General features: G+C 36.7%; 2 protein-coding genes across 4 annotated transcripts in view; one reads left to right on the forward strand and one right to left on the reverse strand.

Moving 5' to 3' along the window:
* LOC107681417 (poly [ADP-ribose] polymerase 8) overlaps positions 1-21128 on the forward strand; it is a 31464-nt gene extending 10336 nt beyond the window's left edge. Inside the window, exons 3-23 of the mRNA XM_016477717.1 lie at positions 900-937; positions 2339-2428; positions 3887-3957; positions 4082-4150; positions 8603-8720; positions 10474-10522; positions 11754-12336; positions 13455-13508; positions 13921-14016; positions 14136-14228; positions 14339-14464; positions 14571-14636; positions 14952-15019; positions 15256-15304; positions 16921-17033; positions 17613-17685; positions 18157-18226; positions 18326-18399; positions 18540-18609; positions 18692-18776; positions 18955-21128. Coding sequence (XP_016333203.1) covers positions 900-937; positions 2339-2428; positions 3887-3957; positions 4082-4150; positions 8603-8720; positions 10474-10522; positions 11754-12336; positions 13455-13508; positions 13921-14016; positions 14136-14228; positions 14339-14464; positions 14571-14636; positions 14952-15019; positions 15256-15304; positions 16921-17033; positions 17613-17685; positions 18157-18226; positions 18326-18399; positions 18540-18609; positions 18692-18776; positions 18955-19057 — 2158 coding nt within the window. The 3' untranslated portion in view covers positions 19058-21128. The remainder of the gene's footprint in view (positions 1-899; positions 938-2338; positions 2429-3886; positions 3958-4081; positions 4151-8602; positions 8721-10473; positions 10523-11753; positions 12337-13454; positions 13509-13920; positions 14017-14135; positions 14229-14338; positions 14465-14570; positions 14637-14951; positions 15020-15255; positions 15305-16920; positions 17034-17612; positions 17686-18156; positions 18227-18325; positions 18400-18539; positions 18610-18691; positions 18777-18954) is intronic.
* LOC107681178 (probable E3 ubiquitin-protein ligase DTX2) lies at positions 17212-24483 on the reverse strand. Of its 3 annotated transcripts, none has more exons than XR_001633227.1 (5): positions 24149-24483; positions 22960-23910; positions 22632-22849; positions 22329-22499; positions 17212-17283 (listed from the first exon to the last, which is right to left on the reverse strand). XR_001633227.1 is itself a non-coding variant. In XM_016477387.1 (4 exons), the coding sequence occupies exons 1-4, from the start codon at positions 24161-24163 to the stop codon at positions 22430-22432; spliced, it is 1254 nt and encodes a 417-aa protein (XP_016332873.1). In that variant the 5' UTR covers positions 24164-24230; the 3' UTR covers positions 21757-22429. The 3 variants fall into 3 exon arrangements, 1 of the variants encoding a protein (XP_016332873.1); XR_001633226.1 differs by lacking the exon at positions 17212-17283 and adding an exon at positions 21757-22142; XM_016477387.1 differs by lacking the exon at positions 17212-17283 and having other exon boundaries at positions 21757-22499; positions 24149-24230.
* Positions 24484-26076: the final 1593 nt, after the last annotated feature.

Genomic DNA, 26076 nt, shown 5'->3' on the forward strand with positions numbered 1-26076 from the left:
CCGGCATTGTAGTCTACTCTCCCAGGATCAGAAAGCAGTCCTTCATAAAATGTGCTGCACACATCTGAATATTTGGGTTGAAGTGTTCTGGAACAGTGTTGTAAATACAACTTAACCACTGATTTCTAGTAGTGTCATCTTGGAAGACCAAACAAAGTATTTTCGCTTTCGCAACGAAACACACAGCGTCTTCACAACATGGCGGCGGTGGCAGCAACAATAAAGTTACGCCTTCTTTCTTTGCGTGAACATTTGGGTGGCGTTATGCAAATCTTCCCACATCGTGACGTAGACATGGGGGCGTGTTTGAACGAGGCGTTTTAGGAGGGCATGGACCAGTCTTAACTTTTATAAAGAATATCTCTTTGGGTTTGAGACTTTAGTCTTTGCAACTTTAGGGTTCTTATCTATTCATGAACAGCTTGTAACACTCCAAAGAGAAAGGAAAACTTGAAATTGCATCATATGACCCCTTTAAAAAAATCAAAAGAGAGAAAAAAAAGAATAGAAATGCTAAAAATAGAATAATATAGAAAATGCTAAAAAGCAGTATTTTTACTGGTGGTCTCAGATTTTGTACTTTTTAATTTTTCAGTTATTTGCAGTGTCTGTGACAGTACTGTACTTAGTCGGGTAGATTAAATGAAAAGTTTATTACAGTAAGATTGAAACAGGTGCAAAAAGAAGAAAAAAAAACCATCTCCAGCATCAGTAGCTCCAGCAGTGCGCTGTCACAATATTTGATATGATAATATTCAAATATGCTTTGATTCAGTGTGATGAAATGAGACATTTGTGTCAGGTACCATATGTGCATGAATGTGTCTGAGAAGCAGTGTAATGGACTGCAGTGTTACATGTATCCCTACTACTGTTAATATTTGTGTTTTCTTTTTTAGGGTGTCCTTCTCTGTTCATGTCTCTGATGATTATCCAGGTATTGCACACACAGATTGATGGATTAATTGATAAATGGATGGATCATACACCCAAACTCTCACTACTCCTCTGCATGTTACAATAAGGAGCAATAGTCTTTTAACACTAGTCCTACTACTTAATTATGAGTTTCGAAAAAGCCTTAACTCTTAAGTTTGTGCTAAGGACATGAATGATTATTCAAATTGGGGGTAATGTTATGGTTCAGAACAATTGGATTCAGCTAATCAGTGATAAAACCAGCAAAAAATGCCATATGACTTTTATTGACGACAGGACACAGGCCATATCTTGGGACTAGAATATCATATAGAGTTGAGGGTGGACTTTATATGGACCAGGGAGGAACCATTCAGAACACTCTAGTAGCATCCACATAGAGATGTTTTAAAAACCATTCAGAACACATAAGCAAATGCATAACAATACCCTGCCAAGCACCCACAGTGTTAGCTCTGTGGGTGTCCAGTTTTTCTGTTAAAATATAAAAATATAGTTCATAATGTCATTTATTCCATATTTACGTACCTGACCTGATAGGAAAGATGATGCAGGGTCTACAGTGTAAAGTGACAGCTGATTCTTATAAACCAGTACTAATACGGCTAAGCTGTATCATAAGAATATCATTCTCAGCTGTACCACAGTTGATTCATACTCTTAAATCTTTCCAATTGTATCTTTTCTGTCACGTAATTATAACGGCGCAATACATTAAAGTGAATGACAGTGTTTGTTTTCATTCTCTTTTGGTCCATGAAGTGACAACACAATATTGAAGCTCAGTGGGTTTTAAGGGTATAGTGTGAACGCTGGATTTTTGCTCTTAGGTAGCTGGTTTTCAGTAGTTGCCCAGTGCACTCAGTTTGTCTTTGCTTAGTGAGATTTGTTTTTAAATGGTACACAGAAGTTCAATATTTATCCCCCTCGAAACATACCCACATTAAAATTGCATTTTGTTGTGAAGCTGTGGTGTTGCTCTAAGCCTAAAATTTACTTTAATGCTTTGATTAAACACACAAGAGTTGTCCCTTAAATCTAAATCTAGAAGATGCAGACCTCCTTTTTGCAGGACTTAGTGTAGCCTGAATCACAGCATAGTGACAGACAGTCAGCTTTGCATAAGAATGAGGAATTTGCTTGGCACAGATTTAGACAACTTTGCCAAAGAATGCCATGGGATGTGTTAACCTGAAAATAGTGAATTGTCCAGAAACTGTAGAATTAGCACATATCTCTCTTCACTCTCATTTGGAGTGTTTCTATTTATTATGTATAAGTTGCAAGTCACTGGTTTTGGTTACCACTTGACTTGCCAGGCTTGATTACACTGTTAGATCTTCTTCAGGTTTACTTTTCTAGGTGCTTTAATAGCACCTGCTTGTCTTTGTCTTTTCAGATAACACATATGTGTCTAACTCTGAAAACAATGATGAAGTGTTAGTCACCAGGGATCCAATACCAGTGATTTTCCACAGAATTGCAACAGGTAAGAATCGTTACTATCTAATCATAAAAGAGCTGCGGCTTAAGAAAACCAATGAATCAGGTGAATGATCAGATATTTTAAAGTCACGCCTAAGGGAAAAGGAAACCAGCAGCCTTCCAGATCCAAAGTGTACTTCGGGAGTATTTCAGTCATTTTAAAATTTGGTCAAGGCCCTGTCAGCTGAATATTTTTGCTCCAACCCTAAACTACCATTATTCCAACACCTACACGATCGGATTTCATTGAGTTGGCTGAACGGTTGAACAATACTTTTTCAGATTTTTTTTTTTTTAAATGATGGTCAGTAAAAAAAAAAAAAGTACTGTGGTGGAAGCACATGGTACTGAATGAATACCATGTTCATGTAAATGCAGCATTTAGATTATACTCAAAGGTACCTCAAATATAACCATGATATAGGTACACAAACACTACCTTTTTAAAGTTTGTTGTTGATGAGATTTTTTTCTGAAAATGTTTCTTTTGCTCACGCAGGCTACATTTATTTGATCAAAGTACAGTAAAAACAGTAATAATGTAAAATATTATTGCAAATTTGTGTTTTCTATTTTAATTGACATCTGTTTTATATTTTAATATTTCTTATTTTAATATAATAATGCTTCATTGCTGAATAAAAAAGAAAAAATCAGATTGTCCCCAGTCTGTCAAATGATAACGTATTCCCTAAAAAAAGAACATGGTAATGCAGTGGTACATTTTAGTACTTTTTTTTGTGTAGGATAATCATCTAAAGATCCTATTATTGCAGTATTCACATAGTGTTAGCCAGTCTTTCTCTGTTTTTGGAGCTCTTTGATTACACTGGCAGTAATCCTGGAAATAAATTATCCTGGAATCGTACTGCATTTCTTCTGCGCCTTTTTTAGAACCGGCCAAGACATGTGCCAAAACAAAGTGGCAAAACAGAAGAGATCTTCACTAATTTCCCCCAGCAGTTAGTTTAATGCTTAATAGATGCTTGTCATGCACACCTAATATTTTTCCAATCCACACATTTAATAAAAAAAGCCTTGACATTTTCCAGCACAGTACATTACAACTAATGATCCTGTGTACATACTACTGATGGATCTTGGATGTGCACACTTTTTGCAGTTGTAAAGGTTTTCTGACTCAGACCTCTGCATAAACAATCTATTTTTAATCTGAGGTGTTGAGAAATGCAAGTACCACTTCTTTGGTAGTTGTAGTGGAGTTAACATTAAAAACTAATCTTGTAGTAAGACCTGCAGTGTTTTAGTTGAAACAATTGTATTGCTGTCATCATACACACATAAGGCCAATAAAAAACAATGGTTAGAAAGTTTGGAATATTCAGGACATGACCAGGCCTGTTACAGGAGTTATGCCAGTTATGATCTAAATCTGAAATTCTCTGTTCACAATATCATGTCATCCTCACGCATCTGTGCTTTCACTCTACTCTGTCTTTAGAAATACGCATAAATAACGATGCCACCAGCTGTCTGTCTATTAAATCAAAACTTCAAACCGACAAAAACGTGGTAAGAAATTAGACCATATTTTTTGCTTTTATCATAAAATGTCTTTTATTTACAAATGTCAGGTATGGCAGTGAATCACTTTTACTGTGACTAAAGTTCATCCTTGATTTTGAAACCTCTACAGTGCCATTATGCTATAGAGGAGGATTCAGAGGGTGACAATGATTCAGAGGAGTTCTACTATGTTGGACAGGTAAGTTCAGCTGAGTCACTACACTACTATATTATTATATCTACACTACGCTATTAATTTACATAACATTTCAGTCTGTGTAATCTGTTCAGTCTTATTGACTAACCACCTACAATCCATATTAACCGAGTAATAGCCTAAATGTGTTGAAATCACGAACTGAGCTGTGAGTATTCCAGTTAAATTGTTGTCATAATTGTCAGTGCAAACATGCCTTCTTTTTATATTACTGTTCAATGTTGTGGAGGAAAGAAATTAATACTTTTATTCAGCAAAGATGCATAAAATTGATACTACAATTTTTGTAGTGTGCTATCAACAGACACAAATCATTCTTATTGAATTCTCTCACAACAATGAGAATGAACAATAATATTAAATGGCTATGTTATGACACTTATTGGTGCAGAGTTAAATTTCGAAGCATGTGAAAATGTGATCTTTAGTTATAGGGAAAATAGTGAAAGTTTCAGACTTGGAGTTTGCTAAACAAGGTCCTGCCTCACATGGTCACTGCAACTAAACTTCCTAAGGTCTTACAGGTATAAAACCAGCTTCAAACCCACAGCACTTGGGGCTTCAGACTTTTCATTTCATGGTAAATTTACTTAAAGTAGTTTGCAGCTCATATAACATAACTTTATAACTCTCTTAACTTTTAATGATTAGTCCCTCACTCTTCTGAGAAGGTTTCCATCCTGAAAATGAATGTTTGCACACATGGATTGTGCTTAAATTAATCATGTGACCATCCACTGGAGCAAATCCATAAAGCTGGAGTGAGTGAGTGAGCGAGATTTGTGTGCTCTGTGAGGACCAGTCCAAAGGCAATGAAGATTCATACCCTAATGCCTGTGCCATGCTGTGAATGCTCACTGGCTCTTGCTGACTGTAATGTGGCAGCTTTACAATCCTTTGCTGTTTTGATGGTCTCAAAGCCTTCGGGAGACTCTTCCATGCCACATGCTGGCAGATTCTCTCTGAATTTCCGAACAGCTGGTGAATTTTCTTGATATCTGTTGTACTGAATATCTAAAAAGACCAAACTACATCCATCGTTTACATTGACGAAAGCGTGATCAATGTACGTAATAGGCCATATTAAGAAACAGTTTGTAACTTCCATGCCACTAGTGTCACCAAATGGATCTGCAAACATGACTGATTAAATTTAAATAATCGCACATTACCTCTGTCTTTCAAACAGATAGTCCTGTCCCGAACTAATGCTCAAACTGGTTGAGCCAGTGTTGCTGTGATGGGCAAGTCTAGAGGCTCATACAAACAGTTCAGTGTTTTCTACTATGTTGGACAGGTAAGTTCAGCTGAGTCACTACACTACTATATTATTATATCTACACTACGCTATTAATTTACATAACATTTCAGTCTGTGTAATCTGTTCAGTCTTATTGACTAACCACCTACAATCCATATTAACCGAGTAATAGCCTAAATGTGTTGAAATCACGAACTGAGCTGTGAGTATTCCAGTTAAATTGTTGTCATAATTGTCAGTGCAAACATGCCTTCTTTTTATATTACTGTTCAATGTTGTGGAGGAAAGAAATTAATACTTTTATTCAGCAAAGATGCATAAAATTGATACTACAATTTTTGTAGTGTGCTATCAACAGACACAAATCATTCTTATTGAATTCTCTCACAACAATGAGAATGAACAATAATATTAAATGGCTATGTTATGACACTTATTGGTGCAGAGTTAAATTTCGAAGCATGTGAAAATGTGATCTTTAGTTATAGGGAAAATAGTGAAAGTTTCAGACTTGGAGTTTGCTAAACAAGGTCCTGCCTCACATGGTCACTGCAACTAAACTTCCTAAGGTCTTACAGGTATAAAACCAGCTTCAAACCCACAGCACTTGGGGCTTCAGACTTTTCATTTCATGGTAAATTTACTTAAAGTAGTTTGCAGCTCATATAACATAACTTTATAACTCTCTTAACTTTGAATGATTAGTCCCTCACTCTTCTGAGAAGGTTTCCATCCTGAAAATGAATGTTTGCACACATGGACTGTGCTTAAATTAATCATGTGACCATCCACTGGAGCAAATCCATAAAGCTGGAGTGAGTGAGTGAGCGAGATTTGTGTGCTCTGTGAGGACCAGTCCAAAGGCAATGAAGATTCATACCCTAATGCCTGTGCCATGCTGTGAATGCTCACTGGCTCTTGCTGACTGTAATGTGGCAGCTTTACAATCCTTTGCTGTTTTGATGGTCTCAAAGCCTTCGGGAGACTCTTCCATGCCACATGCTGGCAGATTCTCTCTGAATTTCCGAACAGCTGGTGAATTTTCTTGATATCTGTTGTACTGAATATCTAAAAAGACCAAACTACATCCATCGTTTACATTGACGAAAGCGTGATCAATGTACGTAATAGGCCATATTAAGAAACAGTTTGTAACTTCCATGCCACTAGTGTCACCAAATGGATCTGCAAACATGACTGATTAAATTTAAATAATCGCACATTACCTCTGTCTTTCAAACAGATAGTCCTGTCCCGAACTAATGCTCAAACTGGTTGAGCCAGTGTTGCTGTGATGGGCAAGTCTAGAGGCTCATACAAACAGTTCAGTGTTTAAATAAAACAAATAAAAATACTTCACTTACTCAGTAGTAGTTAAGGACATCTGTGATTCATATTTTGCCTGTTCAAATTCAACTTTTCTTTTAACTTCTTGCAGCAATTATTAGGTTATTATAGTAGGCAAATTATTATAGTAGGCAAAAACCTACTAGGTTTGTATGAGTGTTATGATTACTCTTGGCTCTCTTGAGAAATATAGTCACTGCATCCTTCTAAAACACAACATCTCTGTGTCTTTTAATCAGCTCAGCATTAGAATCAAAGGATCAAAGAAAAGAAAATCAGTCAATGATAAAATCAAATAGTCTGAAGATGCTGGTATGGCAAATTAACTTTCACAAGAAACCCAGGTAGTTTGTTTTGGACACAGTCTATGAGACTGATCTTATAATAGAGTAATCTAAAATCAGGGCTTAACACTAAGGATTTTTTCTACTGGCCCTTTTGGAGTGGTAGTTCAAGTTTTTACTTGCCCTGCCAAAATTTTAATTGGCCCTACCACAAAAAATAAAATAGTTAGTTAGACTCATCTGACCTTGTATTCTAATAAATACAAAATTTCAACATTTGTCATTTCAATTTCAAAAACTACTAGCCTAACAAATTTAAGGTTCTTCAAACATTAAAGACAAGTGAACAGTCATTAAGAACAAATGAACAAATTAGAAGCAATGACGCAAATAAATGCAATAGAACAAAAATACAAATTAAACAGTGCTTAAAAATGTTTTCAGGTAGGTCTAACAGTAGTATGGTACAGAAAATGTATAATCAGATGTGAAATAACATTGCATAGTCTTTATTAATAAATTAAATATAGATTTATCCTAGTTAAAGCTACAAAAGTTATTCAGTTAAGAGTAGTGAGTGAATTTCTCCGTCTATTGCTGTTTGATTGACATTAAAGGGATAGTTCACCCAAAAATGAACATTCTGTCATTAATTACTCACCCTCATGTCGTTTCAAACCCGTAAGACCTTCGTTCATCTTCGAACACAATTTAAGATATTTTTGATGGAATATGAAAGCTGTCTGACCCTGCATAGACAGCAATACAACTGAAATGTTCCCAAGTCCAGAAACGTAGCAAGGAGATCTGTAAAATAATCCATGTGACATCAGTGGTTCAACCGTTAATGACAGAATTTTCATTTTTGGGTGAACTAACCCTTTAATGATACAGACAGCAGTAGGTTAGGCTGCTGTCAATAAGGCACGGACTCAATATAATGATATACATCCAATTTCTTTTTTGACTGTTGGCTTTACTTAAGACAACCAAATGTGTTTTTGAGGATACTGGCTAAGACAGTAATTAGTAAACTTGACATAATTTTGTATGTTTTTGTCTTTTCATGCGAAAGAAAACAGTGCAACATTCCAGTTGTCCTTTGAAATTGCGTGAATGTTTAAATTGGCAACGGTTAAAAACAAGTGCAAATGATAAACTTTTGTGACGACGCAGCATTGGCCTAACCGGGCCAGTGACAAATCTGTCATCAGTCTTGAGCGTCTTTAACACTGACCACGGGTCATTGGGCAGTCCTTATTGTCGAGCCCTGAAAGTGTATGACATATATTAATTGTTAAAAGAGTGGAGAGACATCAGGTTAAAATGACCATGATTAATGTCTGGAAGCTTGTTTAAAGTGCTCTGGATCTTGTACTGATTAAAAGCTCATTGTGTAGCCAGTAAAAATGCACCTCTGAGGCCTCAAGGTAGAAACAATCATGAGCGGAGAAGTGGTTGAACAGCTGTCCCTTTGTTTCTTGATTTTTGAACTGGTGCTCCTGTTTATCAACCCTTTGACCTGTGTGTTTATGCGGGCAGGTAAATTATGATGGAGAGCTTCACAAACACCCCCAGTTGGAGGCTGATTTGGCAGCCGTGAGGGACTTATATGGCCATCATGCAGTATCTCTCAGGTATCTGACCATTCATTTTTCTTGATGTTGATGTGAGAACATTTTGAAACTTTTGCAAATGAAACTGTTTTTTCACACAAAATGAAACACATTCAATAGTAAAAGTGCAAACATTTCATCAGCTCAGAAAAAAAGTATTGAAATTGTGACTAACTTCTGAAATCCCCCACCACCAGATAAGTGTTTTATGGGAAACGACACATTGAGCAATCATTCTTTACTGGCACTGTTAACCCACTCAAGGACGTTCTCTGCCTGAGCCAGGTCCCATAACACTCAGGTGGCCAGTTCTCCAATCTGTCATTTGGGGAAATGCTCTGTGATCAACTGAAGGACGGTCTGTGAGAGTCTGAGCGGTTTCAGTTTGATTACAGGCCTGTAATGGTGTAATGATTGCTGTGTTTTTACAGAGAGGCTGCAATCAACGTTGGAGCAAATTTATAGCAAGAAATAACAAATTTGAAACTGCTGCTTTTAAGAATGCTGTGGACAACAGCAAAAAATGTACATGCTCTTGTATGTGCTTAACTCAGATGAAAAGAACTCATGACAGATTGTCAACAAGAACATGATTCACCCCGCAAAATCTGGCAATCTGAATGGTGTTTCATGCGACGACAGCTATTAAAAGCTTTGTCCTTGAAAGTTTATCTTGTCAAGCTGCTTTTGATAACAGCAGACAGTCAAATGAAAGAACAGCATAAAAGACTATTCATAGCAGCAGAAGTGTGTTTTATATTCGGTCTAGTGTGTGATCTGTGTGATGCGATTGCTGTGAGTCATGGATGGAAAACTATTTTGAGTATTTATTCAGCGTTCTGCTTGAAAAATGACCTGGGCTGGTTTTGCTGAAGTCTCTATGAGTGGGGTCACTGAGGTTCCCTTTAATAATTCCAGGACATGTCCCACTAAGTGGTTTTGCCTATTCATTTAACATGATTTTAATGAAAAAGCAAAACTGCTTTTAGGTTATTGCACAACATTTTCAGTAAACAGCATAACACATCTTAAATAATTCCTTGAAGTTGCTCTGATTTTCTTTTACCGTAGTAAATATGTAATTTTGTGTGTTTACATGTGTCTGAACATGAGTGTGTGTTTATCGGCTGTATGTAAGCTGTTTCCTCTTGACAGATCAAAGGGGATTATTATTTCCTCAAACCTTTTACTTTTGAGACACAGCGACTGCATTTGGGAGTGAGGTGTAACCATGGTAACAGTTAGCCCAGAGCAACGCAACAAACTCATCACAATGGTTTTATGAGAAATAAATGCTTTGAGTGAAGCACAGCAACAGAGCTGGAGCATCAAACTGCATCCTTCCTACGTCATTTAGGGCCACATGCTAACCAGTAGCCAAATATTGATATTTTGTTAGCAAATTTGCATTCAGTCTAATTTCACTCAGGTATTTGCTGATAGATAAAAACAGTCCTGTCTTATTTTCCCTTCCAACCCATTTAAAATAGGGTGCAAATGACTATTCATGTCAACTTTAAAGGAGAATGTTTTGTAAGCCGGCTGTATAAACAAAGTGAACTGCTTCATCATGTCTAAATTTGTTGTGAATTCCCCTTCGAATCCTAAAAGCTTTGTGCTTTACTGTCAACAACATATTCTGAGTAATATATTCTAGCAATTTTCTAGTCTTAATGAGTATGTATTTTAAAAGCTGCTGTGAATAAAGAATAATTACACTAGCAGGATTTATTGTGTCAAAGATGGAATGTCACCAAGCCTGAAACTGTATCTATTCCCCCCCCCCCCAAAATACAGACGAGAAGAAGGTGAAGTCTCCCCTGCACATTTTTTCAACTCTACGCAGGTAAGAAACAAAATCACTCCGCTACACCAGTACTGGACAGTTTATCAGATACAGGCCAACCCTAGTCCTGAGTTTTATATCCCCCTTTGTAACTCTTTATACCCAGGACCAAAGAAATGTTCACCAAGAAAATTGGTTGCTTCTGGTGAATGGTAACATATTTAACTAACAATTCACATTAAAACGCTTCAACTCTTTCTATAATTTTTTTTCTGTTCTTACTTATTGCTATTATTGATTTGTGCATGCCATTACAGAACAGTTCAAAACATTGAATCATTGAATCACCATTCAAACATTGAATCATTATTCTCTGAATAAGTTTTTACCAGTCTTAACCTTACTCTTAAACTTGTTTGTGTGCTCTTCTGTGGTTCATCTGTTTGACTGGGTTTCTACAATTATGACATTTTAGAAAAATGTGTCTTGCAAAAAGTAATTGTAATGCCAATATAAGGCTTCTTTTGAATAACCATCTATAGATAAAGATGTTTTCTGTCCTCTGTTTTACTGGAGTAAATTTGTCTGCCAATCAGCATATACAGTATATGAGTAAATTTGGTGATCATTTTTCCCCCCATACATTTCACATTTGGTGTGATTAGGCTAAACTTATGTCTTCAAGACCAGCATTTACTTTTATGTTAACAAGTGTGCTAGCTTCATGGCCTTCATGAGTTTATTAGACCAACTGGAGAGTCTGAGATGTTAAGAGCTGATATATTCTAATGAATGACCCTATGATGAGTCATTGGTCGGTTATCAAACTGTTGGAACTGCTGACACAAATCTGATGCTTCACTTCATTGGAAAGACTCCAAGACTCCCTGATGAAATTGACTTTGGGTTTGGTGTTTTAAAACCAGAAAGAGGAAATCTTACCTGAATGTCTTGCCTGTGTGTGTGTGTGTGTGTTCTTTTTAAATGAATAATAAAATGATCCAGAAATGAAATTTAAGATGCAGAAAAAACGGTGAAGCAATTTGTCAACAATGCTTAATGCTTTGTATCTCATTAACCTTGGCACAACCTACTGTAATTCATTATTGCAAAAAAACACGCATTTCCACTGCGAACTATGCAGACCTCAACATGAAAAATGAAATGGTGTGAATCAGCCAATGAAGCATTCTGAAATGTGCAGGAGTTGCACAAGCGTAATTGCACAACTTCTTTCTGCGTTCCTTAATTCATGTTGTTTGATTAATGTGCTGTGCTTGTGCAAACTCAGATCCCCCAGCTACCCTCCTCCTGGCTGTGTGAAGAGCAAAAAGAAGCTCAAACCTGAGAAGGATGGCATGTCGAAATCCCACCGTCTGTTACGGCGAACATGCTCCGGCACGGTGAAGCCAGAAATGGACGGCTGCGTCGGCAAGTCGCACAAGCTCCTGGGCCATTCCCTCTCTAGTGACCCGCGGATGGAGCAACATCAGCCCCTCAAGCAACCCCACCGGCTGCTGTCGAGGCCCTGCTCGACCGCTGTTAAACCGGAGGACTGCCCTCCGCTGCGGCCTCATAAACTGTCGCCGCGGTCGAGCGTGGCAGAGCCTCGCTGTGAACACGCTGCTGGCAGTAGCGATGGCGGTGCTTTGAAGCCCCACCGGCTCCTGGGCCGCTCCTGCTCGGGCAGCGTGCGGACTGAAGAGCTGGATGGCCTGAAGCACCACCACCGTCTGCTCAGCAGGTCCTACTCCAGCAGCACCAAGATGGGCAAAAGCGACATCTTTAAAGAGCATGTCACAGAGAGCAGACGCCTCTCCCTTACCTCAGGGCTAATCGGCATCTTGGCCCCATCTCTCTCTTCCACACCTCAGGTAAGGATGTTTCCCAGAAGCTGCTTGGGATTTTGTCGTATGAAAATAGTTTCTTGAGATTACATAATAAATTAGACACTTGATTGTGTGTTTTGGATATGAAAGTATTATTTAAAAGGCACCTATTATGCCCCTTGTTACAAGCTGTAATATAAGTCTCAGGTGTCCCCAGAATGTGTCTGTGAAGATTCAGCTAAAAATACCCCACAGATCATTTATTATATCATTTTGAAAATGCCCATTTTGAGTGGAAGCAGAAACACACTGTTTTCGTGCATGTATCTTTACATGCAAATGAGCTGCTACTTCCCGCCCCCTTTTATAGAATAGGGTGCCTTCACAGCTTCTATCTCAGATAATCTGCCAAAAAACATCTGTTTGGTTTTTATGTCTATCGTGCTGAAGTCATGCGTTTTAAAGCCTGATATAGTTTAAATGTCTGATATGTGACTCTGGACCACAAAACCAGTCTTAAGTCGCTTGGGTATATTTTTAGCAATAGCCAAAAAAACATTGTATGGGTCAAAATTATCGATTTTTCTTTTATGCCAAAAATCATTTGGACATTAAGTAAAGATCATGTTCCATGAAGATATTTTATAAATTTTCTACCGTAAATATATCAAAACTTAATTTTTTATTAGTAATATGCATTGCTAAGAACACCCTTATGACTGGTTTTGTGGTCCAGGGTCACATATATGGTTTTCTGAGCGCACACATTCTGTGAATGGCTTGATCTGAGACACTGCTTATGATTTATGGGGATTAAAAAATAGGAGCGGGTGGATTTTTATCATTATAGGGTGGTTGTGTACACATACTGCCACCACACATTTATGTTCAAACAACATATAAAAGTGAATTTTGCATAATAGGTGCCCTTTAAAAAATGTATTTACTGTAAAAATAAAAGTGAACAATTTCACAGTTAATTTCTCCAACCAGGCAGAGATGAGAGAGTTTAACAGGTTGTTTAACAGGTTGTTTCCCACAAGTGTAATTTTTGGCTTGAGGCATTGAAAACAACTTTGTGTATTTTGACTTGTGAATTTGGTTTGGAATTTAGAGGTTAGAGTTCAAATATATATATATATTTTTTCTGTTTTCTCGAGTAGCCAAACATCGGAGCCAAATCCATTCCAGTCAGAGACAGAGGTTTCCTTGTTCAGGTAAAAAAAAAAAAAAAAATCTACACTTCCCCCTTTGCCTTAAGTTAATTCATTAATCAAACAGTATTTGGGGTCTGATTAATACAACTCTTTTACTTGCAAATACATGCAAAATCCTTTCCTGAAGCAAACTGAGCTTGAGGGCATGTGATTGGTTGCAGTAGTTGACATTCTCCAGTCATTAGTATTCTTATGACCAAAACTGAATGTGCAAGGAACATTTCAGGAAACATTCCTTTCAATTGTTTCAAACATGATGAAAATATATTCTTTTTCAGTGAACTGTCCTTTTAATTTGTATTAGGGATTTGGTGGAGCTCTTCTGGCAGCTGCTGATGTTGTATTACTATTATAGAGGGAAGAAATGTTACTGAACGGATGCTGTATGTGTTGACTTGATGTGTAATTGCAGACTATGGAGTATGCAGAGCAGCGTATCCCTGTACTGAATGAGTTCTGTGTGGTCTGCGATGAACCTCACGTGTTCCAAAATGGACCAATGCTCAGAGTGAGTCTGTTTGCTCTACTAGCAATCTTGGATTGATAGATGATGTGAATTCTTTGGATTAATTCTGGATTACTAATAACATTTCACTTCTAATGATCTTGTTTATATGTGTCCTATAGCCCACAGTGTGTGAGAGAGAGTTATGTGTATTCGCCTTCCAGACGTTAGGGGTCATGAATGAAGCTGCTGATGAGATTGCCACTGGTGCTCAGGTACACAAACAAACAACCAAAATAGACATACTTGACTGTAAGCACTCATATAGTCATTCTGCACAAATGTTTCTAACCAAATAGCTTACAATTTCTGTTTGTGATTACAGGTAGTAGACCTACTGGTCTCCATGTGCCGATCTGCACTGGAGTCTCCGAGGAAAGTTGTCATTTTTGAGCCATATCCCTCTGTGGTGGATCCCAATGACTCACAAGCACTTGCCTTCAACCCCAGGGTACTTAAAACACTAAGAGCATTTAACTTTAGCTTGACCTGTCTCTTTAGTGTAACCCTGCTATTCAGAAAGGAATATTACATTGATTGTTTGAGTTCTTCTTCAGAAAAAGGACTATGACCGAGTGATGAGAGCACTTGACAGTATCGCATCTTTCAGAGAAATGACCCAGGTATCAAGTAGAATTTTACAACAAGAGCATGTTTTTTTTTCTGTGATTGTTATATTGTTTTGAAGGCCATCAGTCAATTAAAATAAAATAATTTGATTTATTACTATACTATTTAATCTAATGTAATATTTCATAAATGAATCATATATAAAAGTATAATAATAAATTGCATTAAATGGACAGCCCTAGTTGTTTACAATCCCTATATCATGTGTAGCATACGACTTGAGAGAAATCATCCAATGCTTTATACCTAATTTATAAGCCTTGACAGAATGCAATAACATGTTGACCGTTGACATGTCTTCTGCACAGGCTCCATACCTGGAGATAAAGAAACAAATGGACAAGCATGATCCCCTGGCTCACCCAATGCTGCAGTGGTATGACAGAATGACATTTCAGTCATTATCTACTCCACTCCTGCATTTTAACGATGTGTAAATGTGATGGTGAGCTCTCCTAACAGCTCCGATTACATGGTCTTGGAGAGTGTGTACATCCATCTTTATGATATTAGCTATTACTCATTTATTGAAATACATCTATAGTCCTGCAGTAGAAGGTTTCAAACCTAATGGGGAATATGACGTGATTCATAAATCCATTTTCTTTACAGGGTGATTTCCAGTAACAGATCACACATAGTGAAGCTTCCTGTTACTAGAGTAAGTCTTGTATCTATTTTATTAAGCGTTTGTAATGATGTCCTTGAATATTTCTGCTATCAAATGCCATAAGAATGTGCACATTTCTGGGATCTAGATTAAGATGATCAGGGTTAGACTTGGGGTGATCAATCTTGAAGATTTTTCAAGGAACTTTTCAACTTTTCAAGGAAATCGTAGAGATCATGATCTTTTATGTCCTCATAATAATGTTAAAACTACAGCAATGACTGCCTACTAGTAGATGACTGTGGCTGGTCAAATGATATCACACATCTCTATCATGTGTCTTTTATGTGTGGTGACATATTTAAAAAAAACTAATCAAAGTGAGCTAGCAGTAGTAGTGGAATAAATCAAATTTTAGTGTCAGGTTTTTCAACTTCCAAATCAGTCCAATTATGTAGTGTGACTGTCATAAAATGCAGTCTACTGTGGGACATGCTTTATTTTAAAAAGAGCACATTGACTGGGAAAGAGCCTGTTTAGATCTGTACATTCTACCTTAAAGAGACAGCATCCTAATAAACCTTCTCCTGTCTGTCATAAATGTTAATCAAAGAACAAAAGACAGAAAATCACTCGCTGCTCTTGACTAGATCACTGTATAATATTAATATGAATCAGTGTATATTTGTTTCATACAGTAGCTATGTTTCCATCCAAAGATTCGAATTAAACGTATGCGCAAAACTGGAATATTGCATAAAACATTTGCGAATAAAGCACCATTTCCATCCAACGAGTCAAAGAGAACAAAATCCTCACTTCCTGCAAACTGGTACTAAATATCACTAAGAAAACTAGGAGAAGCCACTGAATATAAGAATTTTCATATATGATAAATTACTTGCGCCTCAGAGCGAGCCGTTTGGGAACGCAGTCGTGTAAGACAATTATAGAGAAATACTTTGACGACAGACTTTGCTCAGGCATTTCAGAATGACCATAACAACATATGGATGCTGTGATCGAGATCGGTCCGCTGCTAGTCAAGTTATCCCGTCTCATAGCTCAAAGTCACATGACTTTTTCAATGCACATGGAGGAATTTATTCAGTAAATGTGTTTCCATCGTAGTTTATGCACGTTTTTTCTTATCGGATAAAAAGTTTATCCTACTCAAATGTGCACATAAGTTTTTTTATGCGTATTTTTAGAATTTATGCGCATCTTGGCGTTTCCATCCAGCATTTTTTAAAATGCGATATTCCAAAATGCGCATAAAAATAGGTGGATGGAAACATAGCTAGTGATGCAGTGTTTTAAAGTTTAACTCGGGCTTTAATGTTCATTTTGTTTGTTTAATGCAATACTGTGTCGTTCAAACAGATAGGCTCGTTCCAGTCTGGATATTCTCATTAATGCATCTCAAAATTGGTAGATCGTGGTTTTGTGCGATAAGATCTCAATATCATCTTTTTGGGAAGTTTACCCATCCCTAGGTTAGACTAACTGCCATCACCTCCCTAAGAGAGAACCATGACTCATTTAGAAACCATTTGAAAAGTTTTAAATTCAGACGAACTTTTCAATATCTCAGTTTCAAGCAGAGAAAATGATTAAGGCTTAACGTTTCAAGTGTATGCTCTTGCATCTTGTTTTTCTCACAACAGCAACTGAAGTTCATGCACACACCCCATCAGTTCCTCCTGCTCAGCAGTCCACCAGCCAAAGAATCCAACTTTAGAGCTGCCAAAGTCCTCTTTGGGAGTACCTTTGCTTTCCAGTGAGTTCCATTTTAAACACCCAATACAGCATTTACCTAAGAATCTTCAAATCTGACCCACATCATTACAAATTCATGATTCAAGACAAGGAAAATGTGTTTTATCTGGTCCCCAAGTATATTACAGTATCTGTCCATTCTTGCCATTTTGGCAAGCTCTTGGCAGTTTTGTGTGCAGTGTGAATCAGGCAGTCTGTGAATGGTCTGTGGGTGTGCTGAACAAATGTAGATGCCACAAGCCTGGTTTGCACTGCAAGACATAACAGAAAAGCAATCATTTCTTACTTCAAATGTTTTATGGCATTGTGATTATGTCCACTAATAATAAATATTCTAAATTTGGAAGTACATTTCAATGTCACAATAAAAGGAATCCAGTTCCAGCTGTCTTAACTAGTTCAGTTGTTTTTCAACTGTGCAGCAAGCAAGTCATAGAATTCAAATCTGTCTTTTGCACAAGTCTAATTAAAGCCACAGCTGTACAGGCGTGAAGTCTCTTGCTGACTTGAGAACACTGGTTGTTGATTTTCCAGTTTTAAAAAGACAAACTGACTGGCTCTTTCTCCCTCTCTCTTTCAGTGGATCACACATAGAAAACTGGCACTCCATTTTGAGGAATGGTTTGGTCGTGGCATCAAACACGAGGCTTCAGGTACTTGCATCTAATTATGATGCAGATGCATTACCCACAGTGTCTGGTTCTTTAAAGAGACCGATCATAAAAAGGGTTGAGGGGAAAGATGTTTTTATAGAAAACAAGCTGAGATGAAGTGTGGATGAAGCTATTTTTTTTATAGTGGAAATAGCCGTAGTAAGATGTAATAGTGTATACATACATGCATAATGCATTATGTAAACCTCTTAAACATCTGAGCAGACTGATGTACACTGACCTTTTTACACCACATCTCTAAATTTATGTAAGAAGGAACTTAAGAGATTTATTCACTGGATGTTTCTTACACCAAAATATAAAACTTAAATGTCTTTAAATCCAGTTGTGTGTACTGTATGAGGTTACTGGGTATTTCTGCAAACATATTTCACCGAACATATTTTGAGAAGTAAAAGAGTTTGCAATGATTTAACTCAATGCCATACTGAATCACTGTTTTGTTCGCAGCTCCATGGCGCTATCTATGGGAGTGGAATCTATCTCAGTCCATTATCAAGCATATCCTTTGGCTACTCAGGTCTTAAAACCTTTATGAGCAAAACTCCTCTACTTTCTACATAAATATATGCAATAAATGTATAATTGCTTGACATAACTGTGGCTTTTTGTGGAACAGGGATGAATAAAAAACAGCAGAAAGTTGCTTCAAAAGATGAAACTGCTGCCAACAAGTCCAATATTAATTTGCAGGTATTTCGTTTTTTTTTGGTATTACTACTTTTTTCCCAATCACCTGACACGGTCATTATTAGAATGCCTTTCTTTAAAAAAAAAAAAAGAAAGAAAGAAAATTGGCATCCTGAAACCTGCAGGACTTTTTTTGCTTTCAGTCACAGAAGAAAGGCCAGAACCCGCAGTTTCTGCAGAGCCGCAACCTGAAATGCATAGCCTTATGTGAAGGTACACGTTTAACAAAGATTTATACCATCATCTGCAATTTTTATCATGTTAATAATCACTTTTTTTTATATATATGTAACAGTTATTACATCTCCAGACCTGCACAAGCATGGGGACATCTGGGTAGTTCCAAATACAGATCATGTCTGCACACGTTTTTTCTTTGTGTAAGTACATTTATGTCTATCTCAGCATATATCTGTAAAATTAAATATTGAGTGTGTATCTCACATATTGAATGCATTCATTCCATCAGAACATAAAAAGCAGAATGTGTTAATAGCAGAAGTACTGAACCTAAATTGAACTGAAAGTTTTTTTTTTTTTTTTTTTTTTGCGAACTAGTTATGAGGATGGACAGGTAGGTGACACAAGTATAAACGCACAGGACCCTGGCATTCATAGGGAGATCCTGCGAGTCATCGGCAATCAAACGGCTACTGGATGAAACAGTTTGAACACAATACTGCTGCCTTGACCTCTTTCCCAAAGCTGGACGTTTGAGCGTAGGAGGCCAATACCACTTTTATTTTTGGTAACCACAAATACACACACAAAAAAACAAGAAGCATATTCGCAATCTTCAGAATATACTATTTCTACTGTTCCCCTGGGATACATGCATATTTACACTGGCTATTCAAACTATTACCATTTTGCTAAGTTTATAAATACAAGGTAGATTTTGAAAGAGCATGGTATGTCTCTCAGTTCAACTGATAGACTACTTATTTTTTGTAAATACAAAAAATGAAACACTTTGAAGAATACAGTATTTTCAGACTTTCCTGGAGAAAATACAATATTCCTGTGAGGATATGCGCCATCTGACCTTGTTTACTAAGAGTTGTACTTGTTAAAGTACATTAATTTGTGCATACAAATGGTGTCTACTGTATATGCACTTTATTTTTCTTAATGTATGATAGTTGTTTCAAACTTCCATATAATCTTAAATGCCTTTGAAAGACAGACGTATTTATTGTTTGACAGTGCTGAACACAAGTGAGCAACTCCTGATGTTGACTGCATTTACAGCTGATGGAGAGCTTTGACAAGTGTAGTTTAAAAACAAAATCCCTGTGCTACAGCTAATATTTTCTGCTACTTAAAAGTAGCTGTCGGTTTACAATTTCTAAAGGCCTCAGTTTAGAATTTGCCCAGATGTACTGAACCTGCCACTTCATTAACATCGTCATTTTAAACGTACAGTATTGCTGTAACGTTTTCATTTATGAGTGATAGTCACTCATGAAACCAAGTATGAAAAAAAAAAATTAAGATTAAAAATACAAAAAAAGGAAAAGACTTTATATATTCAGCAGCGACAACTAAACATAAGATGCATGCTGCTTTCCTTACGTTTTCAGATTTTTGTTAATAATGGACAAAAATCGGCACCCAATTGTAAAATGTCTTTGAATATTTCAATATAAAACTTTTTTGTAAGGTGATTTTAAGGCAGAATAAGTGTTTGCTGCTTGTTGTTTATACATTGTAATGTATTAACAGAAGGTTTAAATGTGAGTATTCTGTTCAATTTTTGCAATTCTTTATAGTGATGTTTAGACACCTCTGTGGTTAACTTTACTTTCGAAACATTAAATTGTTCGATCATTGAAATCACTAAATCTTTTTTTGAGAACGATCACCCAATATTGGTATAAGGAAAGGTAACGCATTTGGTAAAAATTTATTAAATTGTATTAAAAATACTATACGAGGAAATGCAACTTTTACATAAAGTCAAGATGTAGCACCACAATTATGGGCAGAATTATGGGTTTTATTAAAATATGGGCACATTAAATATGTGGTATTGATTATTTTGTGTGCTGAAAAGTATTTTGTATTTCCCATGGGGCTCTGAAATACTGGTAAATTCATATGATGTTCACTTGCAATATATTCCATTGACTCCATTATAGTTTCAATTGAATGGCAACAGCTTAATATTACATTAAATGTAAAGTGAAAGTTTATATAATCATTACGCATTGTCAAGTTTGCCATTACTAAAAAACGATGTAAATCAGATTAATTTTATTGATTATTCTTTCAAATCCACAATCTAATCAGTTAATAAATATTGTTTAAATATCTTTCAAGGGTTAAGATGGGGTAGTTCTTACATGCATGTACACTCATAACTGTTGCAAAACATCTAACAGCAACTTATTTTTGTGTTTATATTTTTTCATTGTGATGGACCATGTTCATATGTGATAGGTCTATTTGTATAGTTTTGTACATTTTCCGCACAATTTGGTTAAAAAGGATCATGCTACTTAGCATTTGGTGCCTTATCGATAAGGATTTAATGGCAAACCTGACAGTACTGTCATATATGAAAATACTGTATATAGTGTAAATAATGCCACAGCAACATGGGAGGCCAAATATTTTCTGTAGTACGTTTTTACTTTTTCCTAATTTTGCGAACGGATGAAGCTTTTTGGCTTTTTACAAGTTATGGAAATAGTAGCTTATGTATCTGTTTATGTTCATTAAATTCAGATTTGCCAATAATTCTGACATTTTTGTCTTTTTTTCTTTCTAAATGAAATCACATGTAAAACCCTAAATACTGCAGAACACCAGTTCAAGCACACAAGTCTGCAGCCTTACTAGCCTCACTCACCTTTGATCCGGAGCCATTTTCCAAACGCAAGAGCCGTTCCTTTTTGTTACAACCATGAAACACCTGGCCAGTCCACAACAAACAACTTCAAAATGGCTGCTGACAGCATTAAGATGTAGTCAAAATATGTTTATGAGGGGAAAAGCAGTGCATGGCGATTTTGTATAAAGTTGTAGAATAGATAAGCCATTTCATTTCAAGAGTCTGTCCTCTAAAGCACAAATACAAATTATTCCAGTGTTCCTATAGCTGTTTTTCTCATAACATTTTATGTTACTAATTTAGCTGTACCTCTGTAAATCAGTGCTAGAACAGGCTAATCATTGACTCAAGTTGGCCAAAAGCCAGGACACTTGGGCCAGGTAAGTCATCGATTATTATTATTATTTGTATATGATGCCTAAATACCAGTAAATCTTTCTGCAATGTAGCATCTTTATGCGAGGGGAAAAACAATATTTGATGAAGCATTTGAATTTAATTAATTAAGTTCATGTACACTTTTGCATCTTTCATCCTAGTTTTAATACTACAATCCACCAAAATCAAAACAAAGGTAAACAATAAATGAACCAGAAAAAAAAAAAGTTAATATTAAAAAGCCTGATACCAATGGGAATGGTTTAGTGTTACTAAAATGACCTGCTCTTGGTTTGATTAAAGTTTCTCATGAACACTGGTCATGAGCTTTTTGCTGCCGAGGCTCTATAACTTTCTATACACTACATGACACTTAATTTTACTGCATGTTCATCCATTTAAAAAATCTAATCACAATATAATATAGCAATGATTATTTTTAAAGTAAAACAAACAAGGTATACTGCATACATAACATCATAATAGTAGATTTTCTTAGGGGCATTTTGAAAATGCTGTCACACATGTGATGCTGCAAAAGACATTAAAGCAATGGTCAAACATCTTGTTAAAACAATGAAAAGGTAGTGCAGTGGAATGCAAAAATGCACTGAATGGCCCTTAACTCTGTTTCTCTTATACTGCTTCATGAGATTCATACATTCAAAACTGTTAAACATTAAAAATGCCTGTAAAAAAAGAAAGAAAAGTGCTTTACCTTGATTAGTGATCACAAGACTGCAATATTACTTTATTCTTGTCCTTGTTTTAATATGACTACTGGTTGTAATAATAGTGTCTGAACTGATTACAAGGTAGTTAGTCGATTCCTTTTGCTTTCAGTTCATCTTGTACTCGTTTCAGGTAGTCTGGATCTGGGTAACCATAGCTACAAAGAAGAAAACATAATTATGACCCTTATAATAGCTATTGTAAATTAAACAGTGCTAAAAATAAAAGGGCTTGTCTCAAATGCGGCAACCACCCAAAAATGATGACAACACCCTAACTGTGTACTCACCAGGTTGGCCCTCCATAACGAGACGTCTTATGATGAATGTCATTCCAGGTTACCACATTGTTCTGTCCAGTAGTAGATGAGCGTCCAATGGTGAAAGTGAGTCGCTGGTCGAATGCCCTCTGCAGAAGCTTCAGTACCTTATTCCCCTCTGTTGAGTAAGGGAGGTAAGCTATGCGGGTCGCACCCTGGTACGGCATGCCTGGGTTTGGGTGTTCATCCTGCAGAGTAAGGTAATCGAAAACAACATTTCAACCTTGTAACTGATTGATGTCATAACGAACAGCTTAAAGCAGAAGAATGTCTAACACTTCATTGCATTTGTACTCACCCCCTGATATCCACTTGGTATATGGTAGCTAATTATGATTGTACCATATCTTTCATATCCTGGTAGAGAGGACCTGTCCGATGAGACAGTCATGGTTCCTCCTTTTGGTTGCGTCCCTGTAAGATTGCCGTATATCTCTCCGCATATCGGACAAGTTGGCTTCACATGGAAAGCTCTCTCCAAACAGTCTTTACAAAATCTATGTTTACATTTAGACAAGACTGTGCATTCAGATATCTTGAGTGTTTCCAAACAAATTGGACACGCCTCATCTTTGGCTTGGTCTATTGATTTCTGTTGTTTCACAGGCTGCTTGTAAGGTGTGTCATTGACTTTTGTTTTATTTGGGGTTTGGTAGTGTGAATATGTCTGTGCACTCCCATTCGAAAATGTCTCAAATCTTTCAAGGCTAATGAAGTTGCCAGTCAGTTGCAATCGCCTTTCATCTTTATGAGTGATTAGGAGTTCTGGAAATTCTGCTTGGCAATGCGCAATAATCCCTTGACTGCAATCGTATGTCCTAGTTTGCAGCCCCGTTGCAATCTTTTGATACAATGTTATAAATTGTTCTCTTGCAAACTGAGCGTGAACACTCGTACCAGACGGAGACATAAAGGTCACATATCTATCATCTCGCTTCATGATAACTGCATTCCTTTTTTTAATTATGTCAAGTTCCTTGGATTTCATTTTTTCAATGTAATCCATAACAATGCCATCAACCTTAACTGGTTCAACTACTAAAGAGTTACTTTGAGCTGGTCTCTCCTCTTGTCTTAGATCCCGACTTCCATCACGTGTTGTTGGCACAATTATACGTCTCCTATACATATCTTCAGCCTCTCGAAATGACCCGCTGGCAACACCATTCGCATCTTCATATTTGTGTTTCACAGTCTTGCTTTTGCTTGAAACTGAATTTGGCGGGTGTAGTCTCACTGCAGTGAATATCTGCAATGAATTTGAAAATAATAATCATAGCTGATTTATTAACAGGGTATCTGCGTTTGTTTTAAAATCAGGCCTTTTTTAAGAACTGACTGACGTCACGCTTACGTCTAAAGACACTAATAAACAGTAGTAGTAGCAAGTAAGTAATTTAACTAACTAACTGGAGTCCTGACATGAAATCCTTAAATGATCAATAATATCGTTGACAGGGTTTTAGCATGACTGTTAGCAAACTCACCTGTGGCAGGCTCATCTCTATCTCCACCGATGGCGTCGTTCAGTTGTCAGGGAAATCAAAACAATATCAAGCGGGAACAAAACGAGCCAAGACCTACCGTAACCGTCAAGAAGTTTGTTTCAGTAAAAAGGTAACGTTATACATTGTTTTCTAAAGAGTAGTGCAAGTTGAAGCGCTTTTTGTTTGGTCCAATATATCATCATAGTGTCACTCAGAACACTGTTAACACTGTTTGAATGTACACACGGTGCAGTTTGTTTAACTTTTTCAAGCAGGAAGTCATCAGTATCGGGTTGCCAGGTCCTAGTAAAATCCAGCCCAAAGCCGCCTCAAAACCCGCCCAAAAGGAATAAAAACGAGCCCATTTGCCTTCGTCCAGAGTTAACAGATGCAGGTATCAAAAACAATATTTTGCAGTTAGTGTTTAATATTATAAAGACACGGTTTTCAAATATTAAAAAAAATAAAGTAGGTACTGCTACCCACTTAACCAAAGTCATGTTAAGGTATTCTATAGTCTTTGACTTAATATAATCTAAAAGATCAGTTAAGGAGTATCGTTATCGGCTACACTGGCCTGTATCTGTATTGAAACGACAATATATAGGCTAGATCAGTGGAGTAAACTGCACATGCTGCCAGGAATTTAGAATCAAAATCTGTAATGCCTGAATCAAGCCCTAGAAGTAGGCTAATATGTTTACATTTAGTATTTTTACATATTTAGTATTATAGTAGCCCTACTAGTTGAATAAAATGCTGGAAATGAGAGTCATTTAGAAAATAGTCCATCCTGATTGTAATAATATCAAAAGTACAGTAGCCTACTTCGAATAAAGTAAACAGTTACAGTGAAAATGTATGCGTTCCTCATTGAGTAGACGCACTCACTTATAATAAAGTAGAAAACATTTACACCACAAGAGGGAGTTAGAGGTCCATTCAGGTTCAAAGACCTTATTCCAACAGGAATAATATATGTCCTACTCTCATTCCCAGTGAACAAACGATCTTCGATCCTCTCTTGTGAACTAGGGCATCACAAGACTAATTCTGCGCCTGAGTAAAATTAAATTTTGCATATAAATTTTACCTGACAAAAGAGATTACTGTATGCTCACCTGAGAATACTTATCCCTGTCAAATTTAGCTCACCTGTGATGGACTGGCCATCTGTCTGGGGTGTCCTGCGACCCTATGGAGGACAAGCAGTCTGGAGAATAGATGGATGGATCACCACCATCCATCGTCACTCCCACCCTAAGCCCATTCACATTTTATTTTAAAAGGGTCCTATTATTGCCCTTTTGACAAGATGTAAAATAAGTCTCAGGTGTCGCCAGAATGTGTCTATAAAGTTTTATTTTTTTACATTTTTTTTATTTAGTCATTTAACAGATGCTTTTATCCAAAGCGACTTACAAATGAGGTCAATAAAAGCAGTCAAAACTAACAAAAGAGCAACAATATATAAGTGCAAATGACAAGTCTGGAAGACCTGCCAAGAGAGCATTGCAATAGTCCAGCCTGGATAGAACAAGAGCTTGAGCAAGGAGTTGTGTTGCATGTTCTGAAAGAAAGGGTCTGATCTAAAATAAGTTTAAGCTCAATACCTCACAGATAATTTATTATTTGGTGCTGTAAATAAATACCCTTTCTTGGGCAGAAGCAAAAAAATGTAAAAAGAGAACTGCTGAATTTGATGATCAGTTCTGTCAATGAATAACAGGATGTGAAATTTTCCTCAAAATAATTGTCATATCTCTTCAGGTTGTGCAAACCAGCTAAATGTGAACTTAGCTCACATCCACAAACAAACACTTAGTCAGAGCTGTTGTAAATACAAGATGTACTTGAGCATGATGCAGAATGCAGATACATAATATTGGAAATAGGACATCATTAAACCTTTCAACAGCATTACCACC

The sequence above is a fragment of the Sinocyclocheilus anshuiensis genome, unplaced genomic scaffold (genome assembly GCF_001515605.1).
Source record: "Sinocyclocheilus anshuiensis isolate Anshui unplaced genomic scaffold, SAMN03320099.WGS_v1.1 scaffold697, whole genome shotgun sequence".
NCBI classification, from domain to species: domain Eukaryota; kingdom Metazoa; phylum Chordata; class Actinopteri; order Cypriniformes; family Cyprinidae; genus Sinocyclocheilus; species Sinocyclocheilus anshuiensis.

What these genes read in the sequence shown, in the direction of transcription:
- LOC107681178 (XM_016477387.1), bottom strand. An exon ending in TACCAAGTGGATATCAGGGG is followed by an intron (nt 22,850 to 22,959) that starts GTGAGTACAAAT and finishes CTTACTCTGCAG; the next exon opens with GATGAACACCCAAACCCAGG. An exon ending in CGTTATGGAGGGCCAACCTG is followed by an intron (nt 22,500 to 22,631) that starts GTGAGTACACAG and finishes TCTTCTTTGTAG; the next exon opens with CTATGGTTACCCAGATCCAG.